Below are 17208 nucleotides of genomic sequence, written 5' to 3'. Positions count from 1 at the left end.
TAGGACATAGAACCACTTTCACAGCAGTGGAATAATTATGCCAGCCAGATTAAGAGGTGAATTTATTTCACACCTTTCTGTCCTCTAGCTGTGGGCTGTAAAATTACATCCATTTACAGCAGCCAATTAAAAAAGATCGACATCCAAAATAATCTTAATTATAATGCAGTTGAAATTTATTCTACCCCTGTACAAAAAACATTAATTTCTTCTATTAATTAACGCCCCCTCATTTTTTACATCATATTTCCTCAGACCTTTACTATTCTTCTCCTTGCTGTCAACATGTGATAGTTCTTTTTATGTTTAAGTGACACCAACACACTTATTACCTCTAGGGGCTGCTTCGACCAGAGGTCAAGACTGGACATCACAACACACTGGCTGCTGCATCACGTTGTATTTATGTGTATTTTTGGACAGCTACACTAAGAGGGGGATCTGTCCTACTTTGCCTGGCATGTTGACAATCTCGAGAGACAAGGTTTGTGCAGGACACTGACAAAATGCAACACAGAGCTTTTTCATGGGAGTCACCATGGCTTTGTTGGAGTGTCCTCCTCCCTGGAACTCAATGGTGCCAAAGGCATCGGTGGGGCTGAGCTGTGTGTGCTTGCTGATCGACCACTTCTCCGACAAGCTGTCATTCTTGGCCGACCGCTCTGCCTTATCATTCTGACTGGAAGAGTTGCCCGGGGGCTGACCCACGTGCTGACCTATCAGACGACCACAACAGCACCTGAATGAGAGAACAAGGAGTCAACGTAAAATTGGCATATTACAACGCCTGTTAAGACGTCAGTGGAGATGTTGAGACAACTGAGCCCCAAGCAAAGGTACTGTGGCATCAAGGAGGAAAAAGAGGGCATGTGAGGGAGCTGAGAAAAGGATGAAAAGGATGAAAAGGAGACGAGAGCTGCCGTCATTGCTCGCCTCGCAGTACGAGGTGGGCAAGGCTGAAGTGACAGCTTGTCATCTGACTTTCATCTTCTGATTGGGAAGAAGAGAGGTGAAGGAGCTGTAATTCTTTGCAATCTACTTTGTCAGATTTTTTATTTTGTGCTCATTCCAAACCTCTGCCTGTATTTTTCCCTATTGGAAATTGCAGGAGGTCGTAAAATCAGAAAGTCTATTATTAACAGGTTTAATTACTGTTAACTACACCTACCTGGATCATTACAAGTGGTTTAGCTGATTTATTAGCAGAAGAGAAGTGATCTAGAACTGTATCTCAACTGCTGTTACAGGCTTCAGCTGTTGTTTGGTAAAAGGCACAGTACAGTACAACCTCAACAGGTTACCAGTCTACCACAGGGCTGACATGCTGTATATACACACAGACAGCCCTCTGGCTAATTTAAAGTCACCACTTAACCTAAGTGCATGTCTCTGGACTGCGGGCTGAGCAGCTGGAGTCTCCCAGAGGACAAGATGTAAATTCCATACAGACACAAAGGCAGAGGTGACAGTGGCAGTGACCGCCACACTACAGCATTATGTTAGTATTTAGGCTCGTGCTGTCAGAGCGTTGACATACTGTATGATGCAAATACAAGTGAGGGTAATATTCTGGGGCATGTTTTAAAAAGGCCAATAAAGAAACGTGGGTGTTAATTTGTTTCTGTATTTGCAAGGTGGTTGTCATATTATATGTAAGACTTTAACATACAATTTTGTCCCTTTTCTTGTGTTAATGTGTGTTTATTTAAGGTGGGATAGGACTGATGTAATTGGCCTTTCCATTGGTACTCACCTATGGGGGTCTTTGGCGCTCGCTATGATATGAACACATTCTCTCTTGCTGAATGCTCTCTCTATCCACGATTTCTGTGCCTGCAGATATAAAGGCAGAAGAAACATAGACAGCTTGTGTCAGACTACGAAACTGTGACCTGAACATGCACAAATGACAGCAGATAGAAAACAGAAAGTCGTTCATGAGTAGGCTTGACTTTGGAGTTCACCTGCGAAAGAAAATGTTTTCATGTCCTGCAACTTAAGCAGAATCTATTGTCGAACATGGCTTATAGTTATAATATTTTAGTAATAGAGTATTTATCTGCCACTGATCGTAAATAGAGAATGCATGATGACATGCTGGGCGTACCGTTTTTATAAATATAGCAATTACTCATTGCAAAATGTTTTAAACATGGCATTGTGGCAAGTGTATAATTTCCCTTAGGTGACTACATTAAACCAAACTGTACCAAGGGATAAACACCATGTGAACATATGCACCACACAACTCTCTTTCTGACATCACAACCAAACTGACATTGCTCAAAATCTCATGCAAAAATCAACGATCTAATAAATGTCAGAATGCCAAATGCTTTTACAATAAGATTTCCACATTTGGGTTAATGATCAGTGTTTGAGAAGATCAAGCAGGTCCGAAAGTCACAAAGAATTTGTTTCATTATTATGTTGTACTACTCAAGAAATTTATGATTATTATAGCCCAAAACACTGAAATCTATTTTGAATAGAGAAAAACAGGGCAAAGAACAAAAACACTAGGTAAAATTTGAGGTCACTTTTTTGATTTTTCAGCATTTTACAGTAAACAAATTGCTAGTGTTTCAGCAATTTAGGGCAAAACTCACAGCAGAGTGTGGGTCTGTGTTTATTTCACATTTAGGGCATAGAGATGAAGAGCCTACTGGTTTTGGGGTTAATATGTTAGATGAAATATTCCCAAATTAAATGTACAACTATATCGTCTGTTATGTGGACACCCAGCTTCCTATCCCACCCCAAATGAAAGAACTTATTTTTAGCTTTTAGGCAGCAAACTAATGTCATCTCCAATGAAAAAGATCTGCTTTTCAATGTTAGACACCGCAGCATTGTTTAATGGGCACATTTTATACAGTATGAAAAGCCTTTACATAATGCAGTCAGTGGAATGGTGCATATGAGAGGCCGTGATGCCTGCTGTCACATATGCTGCAGGGCTGAGTGACAGAAAGACAGATTGAAACCAATTACCCTGCTGTAGACAAAACTAGAAAACACTGTGGAGTCACAGATCCGGCCCGGGATAAACATGTAGCACTGGATTAGACATGGATGCGTATCGATTAAGATACATGCATGAGCCCTGATACTGTACACGAAAACAAGGACTCATACAAATGTGACAGGGTGAACAATGTGTACTAAACCCATGTCAGAGCTACAGTAATAGGGCAACAGATCCAGAGCCTTTCAATAGAAGTAGGAAAAACACTAATTCTGCTTATTTCACCTGCTTATTTCTACTCAGCACTTACATTTTTGCCGTCTTTAAAAAGGACACAACAACATCTTAACTACATTAGCAGGCTTTAATTTTTTGCAAGATCTTCAAATTTATTCCAGGTATGTTCTGCATGTCAAACCTTAATCCACTGTCAAAACAGACATAGAGGAACAGACTAAGCACAACCTGTAATTTTGAAAAAAATTCTAATATTTTACTTTATGGCATTTTCTGGGTCCACTCCACCATTCCAGGAAGTTGTAGTTGGAGCAGCAGAGGTGCAGAAAATAGGACCCAGTGCCACAAGCCGACATTTAGAGCACAGACAACCCCTAGGACGCACAGAGCAAACTCCCATACTCACAGCAGTGGGAACATGACAGCCATGAAAACAAAAGGACAGAGCTTTTTATTATGGTAGACCTGCCGCGGTTCTTCTCCCAGTCAGTAGAGCTGAGGGCTGCTTGTACAGGGCTTTCACCACTGCCGCAGCTACAACAACACACGCCCCATCCGCCTGACTGGCCCTGTCACACCACGGCACGCCAAAACCCACCTCACCCGGTCCACAAACGCAGACACACTTACCCTAACACCAGACCTTCCACGATTAACCATTACGCTGGGGGGTTGCTTTTAGAGAACACCCTGGGCGCGATGACTCAGCAGGCCACAACGTCGCCCTCGGCCCCATTCTTTCTCCGACCTGCTAAAACTGTGTATTCATCCGCCGGCTCATCCTGGCAGGAACTAGATCCACTCAGCAGAAGCAGCAGCACACGAACACAATGTGATAAGATGGTTGGGTTCTTCGTGGACTAAACACTTGTCGACAAAGACTTGCTTCTCGTTGCACTCGGTCCTGGATCTACCTCTTCTCTTATTTGTGGATACTGTGCAACATGCATGTTTTCTCACGTTCCTCAGTACTGTTGGAAAGTGTGCACTTGTTTCGTTACCCCACTGGAGCCTACTTTTGTCTCACCCCGGCCAACCAGCGATCCACCTCACACAGCAGCCTCTCCACTGCGGCACCTCTTCCTCTCGCCCTTCCATTCACACTCGCTAGTGTTGCTTATGAGATTTAACATGCTTTGATGAGATGGCGCATGGCCTGCACTACACATTATACATTGTGTAATTAAGATTTATCACAGGGGCGAACTCGCATGGTGTCACGCACACACCAAGCCAAACACACCGGCTGTCAAGCAAAACACTGCGCTGGGTTTTGTGCGAGTATATGACTGTGTGCGTGTGTGTGTGTAAAGAGTAACAACAGAGCAGAAGCTGACAGCCTGTTAAGGGTCCTGACTCTATTACACTCAACCTTCCCCAACATCCATTGTCTGCTCCCTGTTATTCGCCCCCCCCCCCTTTACTATTGTATCTTCTCTTTGTTATTGGCAGTGGCAGGGAGCTGAATTGAGAACCATATCCAATCAACAACCTAATCTTCCTGCTTTCCCATTTCCTCTCCACCTTTTCTCTTTTCCTGGTAACAAACATGAATGACTCAGCTTTTTCATGGCCATCCCTATGGTCATACAGGTCTACTTCTAGACTGTGTCAGGATTATATGCAAAACTCTGTTAAAAGCATGTAAATATCAAACAACATCAAATCACTGTCTTTGTTTTGCTGTATATTCCCACAAGTGATTAAAGCTAAATTGTCACGTTTCCTCTTGAGCTACATTATCTGTTGTGTTCATTTTTTCTACAGTTTTCTATTTAGTTGACTACACTTATTATGCAGTATTACTGTATGACAAGTTCAAAATAAAAAGCACTAACACTATTTGTACAATCTCTATTTTATGTATATATGAAGCTGGTACGTAATAATAATGATTCATTAGTATATGCTTTTTCCACATATCTTGCATATTTGATAAAAAACATCTGTAATGATTAAGAACTAAGTACTAGATATAATTAGGAAAATATAGGAAACATTTAAGTATTCATCTATAGTACATGCAACACAAAGCATTACCAATAATCTCATTATCTCAAATGATTATCTCAAGACAATATCGTGTGAATTGTGAAGCAATATAAAGGATTCTTACAGACAGAAATGGATTTTCACACCTAAAGATGTGCTAGTATTCAGATTAAATAGGTTAAGTAAGTCAATGTATCACTAAGCAACTGTGATAAAAGTCTGCAATTGTGACATTGTTCAAAAGGTTTTTTAAAAATGTTCGAAAGGTTTGCCCAAGTAAGAGCTACACGTGTTGGGACTCACCCGTATTTTGTGATGGGCTGCATTGTTGTAGCCTTTTCTTCATAAGTGAGGATGATGTCAATTTTAAAGGCATGAGACTTGTCTAAAAACTAAAAGCCACAAAATGAAGCTGTTCAGATTACTGTATGTCTCAGTCCACAGACAACTGCTCTACCTCTGAGACTGTTAGCACTGGTGGAATGTGTGTGTGTGTGTGTGTGTGTGTGTGTGTGTGTGTGTGTGTGTGTGTGTGTGTGTGTGTGTGTGTGTGTGTGTGTGTGTGTGTGTGTGTGTGTGTGTGTGGGAATGTTCATTGTACACACTGTTTAATCCCTAAAAGCTCTCAAAGCCTTTCTTATTGCTCAACATCTCCCCCATTTCTTAGCTTTAAAAACCCAGACTGTCCATGTTTATGAGCCAAGGCCTAAAACTATGGTATGATACAAGTACTAACTGTAATTAGTTTGATATTTAGCTACTTTTGTGTAAGCTTTGGCACGACCATGTCCGACCCTGCAAAATATACCAACTTCTAACCTTTTCTGAAAACAGTGTGATTAGTAATGTAACTAAGACCCTGCATGTCTCATTAGCAACTCACCTGATATAGATTTGCATTTATGTTGACCTGTGTGCACAAGGCAGTGTCTGTCTGTGGGGGGATGTGGAGCGGGGTGTGTGTGTGTGTGTGTGTGTGTGTGTGTGTGGGAGGGGGGGGGGGTGTGATCTGATTGGCAAGAGAGCCTATTAGGTAGAGCAGGAGCAAGAGCATGGCATTCCTCTAGCCTGCTGCCAAACCGTACATTGTCCTCTGTGACACACACACACATACTCTATGTGTACATTAGGTTTTTCTGTTGCACTTGCTTATTTTCCTACTGGTATTCCAGAGCACATGGGTAGTTTCATAGCCTCTTTCTTCAAGAGGATTAAAGTAGCTGTAGATAATACAAGGTTTAATTAAGGAGAGCAGTGGGGAAAACTGTGTTCAGATGGCTGTAATCTGAACTAAATGAACTCTAACAATGCAGAAATTGGAAAAACACAAAGGTGAAAGAATATACTTCCCACTTCCTGTTAAATGCACAAGTAAACAACAAAAATATAACATGAATGCAACTGAAATCAGCCGAAACAAAGCTACATCCTTGTCTATTCATTGTCATAAAAACCTAAATGCTTAGAGAAGTGCACCTGAGTCCAAATAGTCCAGATGCTGCTAAGCACCAGAGGCAGGATTTGCGTGTGTGTGTGTGTGTGTGTGTGTGTGTGTGTGTGTGTGTGTGTGTGTGTGTGTGTGTGTGTGTGTGTGTGTGTGTGTGTGTGTGTGTGATTAGTCATACTGTATTGCACACACAAATATACACCTAAGTGAAAACGGAAAGTGGGGCAAGGTCATGATTTCTATGCTCTAACTTGACTGTTGCCAGCAAGGGACACTTTACACAAAGGTTCAGGCAAAATTAACTCTGAGGTTCTGCTCAATTAACACTTGCAACATTCAAAAACAAATACACCATATACCTCATTAATCTTACAGAAAACAAGATATAAATATTAATCTCTCAGCATTTTAATATTAATCAGTGCCCCAAACTATAACACTGTATAATGAACCTGATGAAATCAGTGGTCAGAGCACAACAACACTTGTAAACTGCAGCAAAACAGTGTTTTTTTACATTTTATTTGCACTTTAAAAGGTTTTCTGCGTACAAATACGCCAATACTATTGTATAAATATGTGGTCTAGATATGCTGAGTTCATATAAATAATAAAATGCCAGGAAATCATTGTGAACTGTTCAGTACTGTAGGTTCATTAAAGCTCCATTATATTAATAAACATGATAGATAACATGTTACTAACGTGATGTCTATGTCAAATATGTCCATTGGCGCATGTAGAATGTCTTTCATTACATACATGTAGTCCAAAAGACATAATTAATTAGTGACTAAACTGAAAGATTTATTCTTCTCATTTTGTCTGCCTCCTTGTTCCTCTAAGCAAATGCATTTCACTCACCTTCAACATTTAATAAATGATATGTTTCGTGTCGTATTGTGAGACATTTCATAGGATTTATTGTTGTAGTGTACGTCCAATAAACGTAATAGACTCCCCTGAATTAAATCTAATCCACTGCATTGTTCATAATCACAGTCGGCTGCAGGTGAAGAAATGAAGACAATAAAATACCACTGGTTTTACAGTGGTTTGCTCTGGCAAATTAACTTGCTCTGTAATTAGCAGATAATGGACTATATGGGGGCCATTCAAAGAAATTTAACATCTGATGAAGGAGGTCTGCCCTGTCTCCTCTGTTTACTGGATGTGATGGACATGCTTTTATTCAGTAGTGAAAACCAGATGGATTCACAATCTGCAGTCTCTGCCTTGAACCAATTTGGGAACATGTATGTTTTGATGGATGTCTATTTGAAGCCAGGGTGGTTTAGACTTGCTCTGGACAAACTTAAACTCACCGGCAGTTTAATTCACTTCAGCCATTTCACCTTTGATCTAGATCACACTTATCTACTCAATGTCAGTGTGTCAGCCTCCCTCTGCTTGACCATTCACCGTCCTTCTCTCTCTCTCTCTTCTACACTACCTAGCCCCTTTGTGCAGCCATAAACAATAGCTAGGAACAAACACCATACACTAGCTTATACAGTGACCTTCACAACATAGCCTTGGGCAGGTCAGTGCATTGGTAGATTGTGACTCGAGTCTTGAGCCAGACCCATAAAGAACTGTGCCAGCTCCGTGAAGTTACTGCTTGCATTAAGGATGAGGTCATCGCCTCTGAATGCAATGTTGTCAAGGGTAGGAACCACTTATGCGAGTGAAATAGCATCACTGATCTAAACACATGCAAACACCAGAGGGTAGTCAACAAGCAGAATTATTATAGGAGTATGGACACTCACACGTGTGCACATGCACATAGTTTTCCATTTGTTTCAGTATACTGCAGCAGATTCACAGTATCAAACAGAGTAACTGACCTCACTCACAGGAGGTTGAGATGTTTAAATGTGTTTATTAGCATCTGTGCATGCGTCAAACACGTAAGTGGGATCATTTAGTTTTGTAGTGTAACGTGTATTTCTTTCACCAAATAGTAGGATTATAAAACAAGTTTATATTTGCTTTGGTTATGTGCCATTGCCACATCTATGCTCAGTGAAATGCAGGCAGGTGGCACCCCCCCCACAGACACAGACACACACGCACACACAAGCACGCATGCACACACACACACACACACACACACACGCACATGCACGCGCACACACACACACACACACACACACACACACACACACACACACACTTGTAAGAATCCCCTGAAAGTAACGCAGTGCTGCCAAAAACAGACATTCTCAACATTCTATTCTCAGTCTCTGGACAATTATCACTTTAAATTTGATTTTAAATCCTTTCAGTGACAGAAAGAATTACAGAATTATAAACACAAGCATTAAAAAGGGGATCCATGCCTCTTAAGGCCATTGCCCACAGTTTCATCATGCTCTCTATTTTACCCAATCAGGATGTAACAAAAAATAATAATATTTTGAAAACAAACATTAACAAACATGATAAAAGCATAAATATAAATCACTTAATTTGTTTGGTGACAAAGGCATCTGACACAAAGCACAAATTCACACATGCACAGTTGCTGAATAACAGCTTGTCAGTGTTTTTCTTAAGGGCTTATCTGTACATATCATCCACCTACTTTAAAATGGCACTTTATGGTTTGAAAACTGGCTCCTACTTTTGTCCTTGTGATTATTTTCAATTAAATTCAAATGCAAATTTAAGCAGGATGGAGAACAATACAAACCTATGGTCTCATGGTGTCCCATCTACACAGACAGGTACAGCAGTGGCAGTAGTACTTACCGTAGTGTCTGTGTCTACACAAAAAAGTACAGTCCAATGCAGTCATGGGAACAATTGTCTTACATAAAAATATGCTTCAGGCAGTGATTAGAGAGAATATAAAGAGTTCTAGGATCACATCAAAAGAGTATTTTGTTGGCAACCATTTAACAGAACTACAAACACATACGTGCAGTATAGTGTATGCAAACAGGTGTTATGATGAACATATTGTACATCTGTCACATATAGCATCCTGAGGCCCAGCTCTCAACTTGAAAGCTATGGTGAGACAGACACTACTGCGACACACCTGTAACAAGCTGGTGGAGCCCAGGTGTTCCACTAGGAGCCGATACAGAGGTTCATAGAGCAGACCTTTTCTGACGGAGTGCTACAGCAGTGAGTCAACTCAAAAAGACGAGCCAGTAAGAGCAGCATCCCATGTGGTTCACTGAGTGGAGATTGCATAAGCATGTTACAGAGGTACAATCTAGACAAGCCACTGACTAACATGTTAAGGCAACAGCCGACGCGGAGGCTCCATTAACACAATATGCTGTGACGCACAGAAGCCTGTCACAGCCATGAGCAACACACAGATATGGCGAGCAGGAAACCAGCATCCTTTTTGACCCAAACCAACTATAAGACCCAGACTGGCAGGTCACTGGCAGCGCCAGGTCTCAGTATTTGCATACTATGTACTTTGCAGCCTCTGTATTAGCACTACGAACAATATTTCTGCAGCTCTCAAACAGCACCTAACAAATGATGGAGCTCAAGTAAGCAGTGAGGATCAGGAAACAAATGGTGAGTCTTACTCCCAATCATGCTCAATTAACATCAATTAGCAGGAAGCAAAGTATATAAATAGTTTTCAAAAATAACTGTGTCGATAATAACAATTACATAAAATGTAATAGCCATAATTTTTTATCCCAGTTTGAAAACAGTTGTGTTTTTGGCATTTACTGTATTAAAGTGTCTCCCATCATATTATGTATACTGCGAATACTGTACATGCATTTCAAACTAAATTACTTTCAGCGCTAATTCCTGATTATACTGCTAAATTATAATTGAAAAAATGTATCTTGTGCAAAATACATGGGGTGAACAATTGCGTTATGATACTGTATGACTGCATCTGTTTTTTTCTTGAGGAGACAGCTGTGCATTATATGTGCTTTACTGTGTTCAGCACATGTGCGCGTTGAATGTGTGTGAGTGTAATGAGAGAATGCTTGCTTGTTTTAGCTCCTGTCGTTTTCAATCCATCTCCTGAGGCTAGAATAAGCAGCTCTCTTTCCCACAGGCCTCCACTAAGCCTAGCTGAGCATCTGGCTATGCGGGCTCTAATCAACACTGGCATGGCCATTCTGTCACTGACAGAGGGGGAAAAGAGAGGAGAGACGCTCACACTTTGTAGGGGATTGCAGATGTGGGACTGATGTCAGTACGAGCGGAGATGAGTGCCGTCCACTGGGCCAGGTAGACAGCGGAGAAGGAGGTGGAGAAGAACAGGTACTGTGAGCTGTGAGCGAAGTTCAATGTAGTCAAGGTGGTCACGAGAAAACAGATAGAAAAGAGGTAGAGGGAAAGTAGAGGAAGAAACTCTGCTGCATCAGTGATTTGCCTGAGGGTCAAATGTCACATGAGAAAACCTGACATCAATGAAAGTGGAGACTACAGGAAAGACACTGGAACTTAAAGTCAAATGAAGTGCACTTAACTGAGAGAAAAGATCCAAGAAAGGGAAAAAGAACTTTGCTGTAAAACAGATGAGTCCTTTTTGAAGAGCAGCGATGGACTCTTCTCACTCTCCTCCGTCTCACAGAGACAGAGGAGAGTGAGAAGAGAGAGAAGCACACTGACAGCGGGGAGAGATACGCTGCATCCATTTTGTCTGTGTCAAGATGAGGGCACAGAAAAGAGGAACCTTACATCAGAAGAAGTGACAAGCAAGCAGGGAAGCAGTGATGAAAGCGAGCGAGGGGCCACGAGTCCCAGTGAATGACAACAAGGCCAATCAGCCACTGAACTTCAGTCAGTCTAATGGTCACAGTGTTTCAGGTAACTGCTGTTTGACCGACACCTGCTCGATCCTGTGATAGTGAAGGAGAAGAAACAGAGAGCGTGCATCCATTTCTGTTGCAGCAATAACATGGAATGTTATAGTGTTGGACGTGATTCAGATATGTGGAGGCTGTTTAATCCATTGCACTACACATGTCCTGGTTAGTTTGAGTCATATTTATAGCTTTACCTCTGCTGCTCATTTTGCTCTTCCATAGCATACAGTAATGAACCGTTCACTGGCAACACGCCTCGGGCGCTCTGCATGTTACTGCCATTATCACACGGTGCCACACTGGCCACAACAAGAGCCATGCTCTCCACCAGCACTGTTACGTTATCTGTGTGTGTGTGTGTGTGTGTGTGTGTGTGTGTGTGTGTGTGTGTGTGTGTGTGTGTGTGTGTGTGTGTGTGTGTGTGTGTGTGTGTGTGTGTGTGTGTGTGTGTGTGTGTGTGTGGGCTGCAGACCAATGGTACCGTGCCATAATGAAGTTGCGGATCCTGTAGTGGTTCAGGTTAAGGACTGTGAAATTGCTTCTTGTGCGACCACTACATTTTTTGAATGTGTGGCTGTTTAACAGGCAGTCAGAAAACAGGGCCACGCTGCAGAATCTAGCAGATGCTGCAAGACAAATATCTGTACTCCTGTATATCAGCTGACTGTGGCCCCGTCTGTTCACATTTCATTTTGTCATTCCAATTTCTCACTTTCTGTTGGCTCTTCCATCGGTTCATGATGGATGCATTACTCTGGTCAAGTGAACGTGGCCAATCATTCATATTTCATAAGGTAAAACAACCAGTCCAGCAGTGACACAGGGATGAAACCACAGGAAACGTGGTTTCACTAGAACAAATCATACGGTCACTGTGACGAAGTCCAAAGTCCTTCAGACAGTAGTCATCATGACTCTGATTGAAAATAATAGCTCTGATTGAAAATAATATATTTATACTTTAATTGTCAAAAAGAGAAACTAAAGGGGATTCACAATGTCATAGAAATGGATCTGAGTTCTTTTAATGTAACAGAACTTTACTGAGGTGAAACAAAAGGAATCACGACCACAGACAGTGCGCTCACACAGAGATGTAAGACTTCCAGCGCACACAAACAACACACTACACATATCTGTCTCTACTGTCTAGGTCCCTATTGCGTCCAGCACAGCGTGAACAGCTGACAAGTTTCCTCTTCTGGCACCACCAGTGGTATTATTTCACACGCACGCACACACACACACACACACACACACACACACACACACACACACACACACACACACACACACACACACACACACACACACACACACACAAATCCTATACCTATATACCACTATATCCAGACATCATCACAAACCCAACACCTTCTAAACCATATAACAATGAAATTAAAATTATAGACCTATGCTTCTCTCTCTCAATTTCAATAGACTTGAGAATTGGATGCTGCTTGTTAAACTCAACCTAGTCCCCATTGGGTGCTCAGGGAGGGTGAAACTACGATTAGTAATACAGGAAGAGAAGCAGGGAGAGGAAGGAAGTCACAGATTGTCCCTATGGCCATTGTTGGCCCTGCTGAGAGTCTTGTGGAGGTGGAGCATGTGGCTTCTAGTCAAACAATCAGTTTAAGTGTACAGTAGGATTTGAACCCTGGTAGTTTTATGTTTACTTCTCTACTGCTCTCTCTTCCTCTTTTGACTTGTATATTTATCCACTGCACTTGTACAGTACGTGTGCCTCTTTTCAGTTCCTTCCCACTCATTCCATTTTCCCACATGCTTTTCATCTCTTTCCTCTCTCTCTCCCCATTCCCTTGTTTTGCATTGCGTCTCAGAATCACTGACACACATCCTGGAAGGCAGAATGGTGTTACCATGGATACCGCTAACTAGGAGGAAAACCCCTCTGCATCCCCTTTAAGCGTAGATAGACTGGAGTGGTGATCTCCAGAGCATGCCCTTTTACATCAGCGCATTTATAGGACAGCAAGCATACAGAAAGGAAACATGCCCACATTCGTCTGCACAGACATTTCTTGACTTGATGAACAATTACCTGACAGGCTCGAAAATATGTAATTGTCCACAAATGTGTGTTTTTTGATTTTTGAACAAGGATGAGATGGAACTTTAAACCAGGTTGTTTAGATTTGATGTATTCTTCCGCCCACCAGCTATCAATCTGTATACCAGCTGATATTTGACAAGCCTTGGAGAGACAGCAAACAATTACACTGTGTAACATAAAATGACAGTTCTGATTGACATCAAGTTAATGGGTATTAGAATAAAGGTTAAAATCTTAGACTCACATGTTACATTTAGTGTGACAGCACACTAACACTTGACTGAGTGACTGTACCAAGAGGTGTATAAACATTAGTTTTATTCAGACGCTCACACACACACACACACACACACACACCTCACACAGCCAATACTTTGTACAGTAGGGAGATTGCGTTAACTAAAAAGAGTGGGCAGATGTCTACATTACATAGTCTATGGCCTATAGAGCTTGTACCTACTGCTGCTCTTTCTTCCCACTGCCAGTTCACTGAAAAGACTCAGGTAAAATCAGGTTTGTCATATTTTAGACATGTATTTATGTACATATCAAGACCTAGTCAAACTTTGTTAACATAAATTTGGCAACAGCTCTGATGCCATTCATGCCAGCACAGATAACTTCCCTAGTTCCCAGAGGGGAAATCCTGGACATAAAAAGTTTGGTAGCATCTATAGCTGGCTGAGAGAAAAGACACCCTGAGGGGCAGTCACAGTAAAGCAGATGGTCCAAACAAACAGGCAGGAAAAAAGGTACCTAAGATGCTGGTGAGGCAAATGACTGACTTGTCTTCGCAGTGGCAGTAGCTAAAGCTGCGGCAAACAGCAATTCTCACAAAGGAGCAGAAGAAGGAGGAGGGTTATAGTGGAACAAGTTAGGGTGGACTTGTCAAAAGGAGCACAAATGGTGCGACTGCGATGAGGGGAAGGAAAATCGAGATACAGGTTAGAAGTCAAACAAAAAGCTCAGGGCTTTTGGCTAAAAAGTAAGATGTGAAGCGGAGGTTGGGAAGCACTCAGTTGTGGTATCGCTGGGTTGTCTAACAAGGAGGAAGCTGGGATTTACAGGGGTATGTAGTTCAAAGCCTATGAGCTCCACAATGAGACAGGAGTGTGTCAGGCTACACTGTAGAAGCACAGGTGTCAAAGGAAGAACGCTACTAATTAATGGCTCAGTAGCTTTGTGCCTGTTGTATGTTTAGGTGACACTAACCCTTTTGGCAGAAACCCAGAAGCTGGTGGGCTTCTTTGGGTCATGACATTAGTGTCTCCCTGCAGCTTTTGTCTGCAGTATGTGCCAAGACAGGAGGGTAGTTAAGCTCCATTGAGCTGTGGAAAAGAGTGTCAGGTGCTGGTCTCCAGGCAATGTAAAAGCCTTTGGATCCAATTCCAGACAAATATTCTGCAGGGCTGTGGTATCTGTGAGTTTGGAGGAGCAAAAATCTCCAAACATAAAAAGAAATTTAAAAATGTAGATGCAAAGCCAACCAGGACTTTTTTTTACCAACAAATATTCACTGAAAGGATTTTACACCAAAGATGCAATACATAAACATAAATTAGAAGATTCACTCAGTACAAACGTCCATTGATACAACTATGTCTATTTTAGTAAGTGAGTGATGGTGTTAAACAACTTTTTGTAAGTCAAATCCTATATTGGTATGAACCACTGCACAAGTTTAGTCAGAATCTCTCAGCCTGTATGTGTGCGACTGGTTGAATGTGTTACTGTGTGTTTTCGTGTCATGAGGGTTTCTATGAACCTCAGTGCACATGGTTGGCAAAGCAATTGAGACTCATTTTAATAAGTGGAAAGTTCAAAGGATGCCAGATTAACAGCATAATTACGAGTTGGCCTTTAAACCGCTTCTAATGCAGGACAGCTTTAGTATTAGATGCAAGCAAATGACACAGATGTGTAAATGTGCAACAAAGAGGATCCTTCGGGCTCTTTCATTGGCAATTACTGTGTTGTTGGTTGTTTGCGTTTAGGTGTGAGGCCATGAATGTGAGTAAATGCTTGTACTGTATAATCCCAAAAGGGCGATTTTCATAAGCAAACTTATAAAAGATCAAGTGAGCCATAAAGCATTGTGAAGATAAGTGGACTGGCCTGGGCCGAACTCCCATGGCAAAAATCAGATCTGCGCTCTCTTCATTAACATTGTGACTGCTAATGATGCCTTGACAAAAAGCTTTTGGGAAAAAGCTCGGGGAAGGACAAATGTCTACCCCTTCTCATGTCCATGTTCACTCTGCATTTATGTCCATCGTAGTTAATGGAGTGTCTGTTCATGTGTCATTGATGGTGAGCTGAGGGAATATGAATCTAATTGGACGCGCAGAGGCAATAGTGTCTTTAACCACACAAGTAAAAAGATAATGAGGACTACTGTACTGTACACACAATAAAGCAAATACTGTACATACAGCTGAAGAGCCAGAACAGGCACGTCCACAACATACATCTGTATGAATTCTACTGTTCTTCTCTTCGGTATTTAATGTATGTGACTGTTACAGTATATAAAGTTTAGTTTTCTGGAAAAACCTAAAAGTCTCCTTCTTTCATGAGCCAAATTGATTTTTGCACAAACATCAGATGTTAAAATAACAATACACCCACTTGAACTATTTTCTGCTTTGTCATTTTTATCTTAATCTTCAAGTGTTTTACTTGACTCACGCTGTACATCACTTAAAGCACACAGAGAGAAAAATGCTTAAGCTGTTTGCAACATCTGTATTCTGGTGGGAGACTGTGGATGCGTGCCCAAGATTTTGACATCTGTTGTCGAAGGCTTATCTCCATCTTCTTCAAACAATCACGATTTGTCATCCAGCAGCTATTACAGATAATTACTCCTTTGTGTGCAATTTGTCCTTGCTCAGTGGGGAATTGTGTCATGCCCTCTAATTGGACAAAGAGAAAATGGATGGTACGGCAAATGGCCTGTATTTACATATCATTACTTCATCAAGGAAAATCTCCTGCAGTGAAAACATATAAACGCTATTAATTAATGAGGCAGGAAAAAAATGAGGCAGAGAGAAAAAAACTGCAGAGGCTTGCAGAGACGGGGACACCTCCACAATTATAATAGTGATTAAAATACTTTATAGAACTCTACTATACAGTAATGCCCCTGGAAGTATTTTTTACTTATTTAAAAAGATCCCCTTTTATCCATTTGCATCCCATTCAGGCTGGTTGGCTTCAGGTTTCAACTCGACCACAGTCAGGTGAGCTCTTGAAGCGAGTCAGATGGAAATGGTGGAAATGCATTTATGGGCTGAGACTGTCTTGGGAGATGTTTGCGTGGAGCCTGAGGTGGGACTATGTGGCAACGAGATGAAGAATTTCATCTGGAGCATTCTGGAGAAGGATCAGACTAATTAGTAAAAAGTGAAAAAAGAAAACATGCTCAGCGTGTGTCTGCATGCACCCTACAGTCATATAAATGCACCAGTGTAGAAAAAGTGGATTTTGCATAAGAGGGGATCTTTAGGTCTCTGAAAGCTTTGAAATACATCCATCAGGATGAAGTACAGTAGATGGATCTGATGAGCCTTCTCTCTTTTATAAGTGAACCTCACCTATCCTGCACTAATTTCACAGTACATGAGACGGCTTTAGATTTCAGATCAGCAACTATGAAAGTGCTCACTCCCGC

The 17208-nt window shown here is 41.5% G+C and overlaps 1 protein-coding gene across 12 annotated transcripts in view; it reads right to left on the bottom strand.

Moving 5' to 3' along the window:
• The window catches only part of trpm3 (transient receptor potential cation channel, subfamily M, member 3), a 97453-nt gene that overhangs the window by 45022 nt on the left and 35223 nt on the right, over positions 1-17208 (bottom strand). For all 12 annotated transcript variants that reach the window (XM_029160658.2, XM_029160656.3, XM_029160654.2 and 9 more), the window contains 2 exons: positions 1754-1833; positions 538-739 (listed from right to left, as the gene is read on the bottom strand). In XM_029160658.2, coding sequence (XP_029016491.1) covers positions 538-739; positions 1754-1833 — 282 coding nt within the window. The remainder of the gene's footprint in view (positions 1-537; positions 740-1753; positions 1834-17208) is intronic.

The sequence above is a fragment of the Betta splendens genome, chromosome 9 (genome assembly GCF_900634795.4).
Source record: "Betta splendens chromosome 9, fBetSpl5.4, whole genome shotgun sequence".
Lineage (NCBI taxonomy): Eukaryota > Metazoa > Chordata > Actinopteri > Anabantiformes > Osphronemidae > Betta > Betta splendens.
The sequence above is the reverse complement of the archived record's forward strand: the minus strand, read 5'-3'. Positions and strand labels throughout refer to the sequence as shown.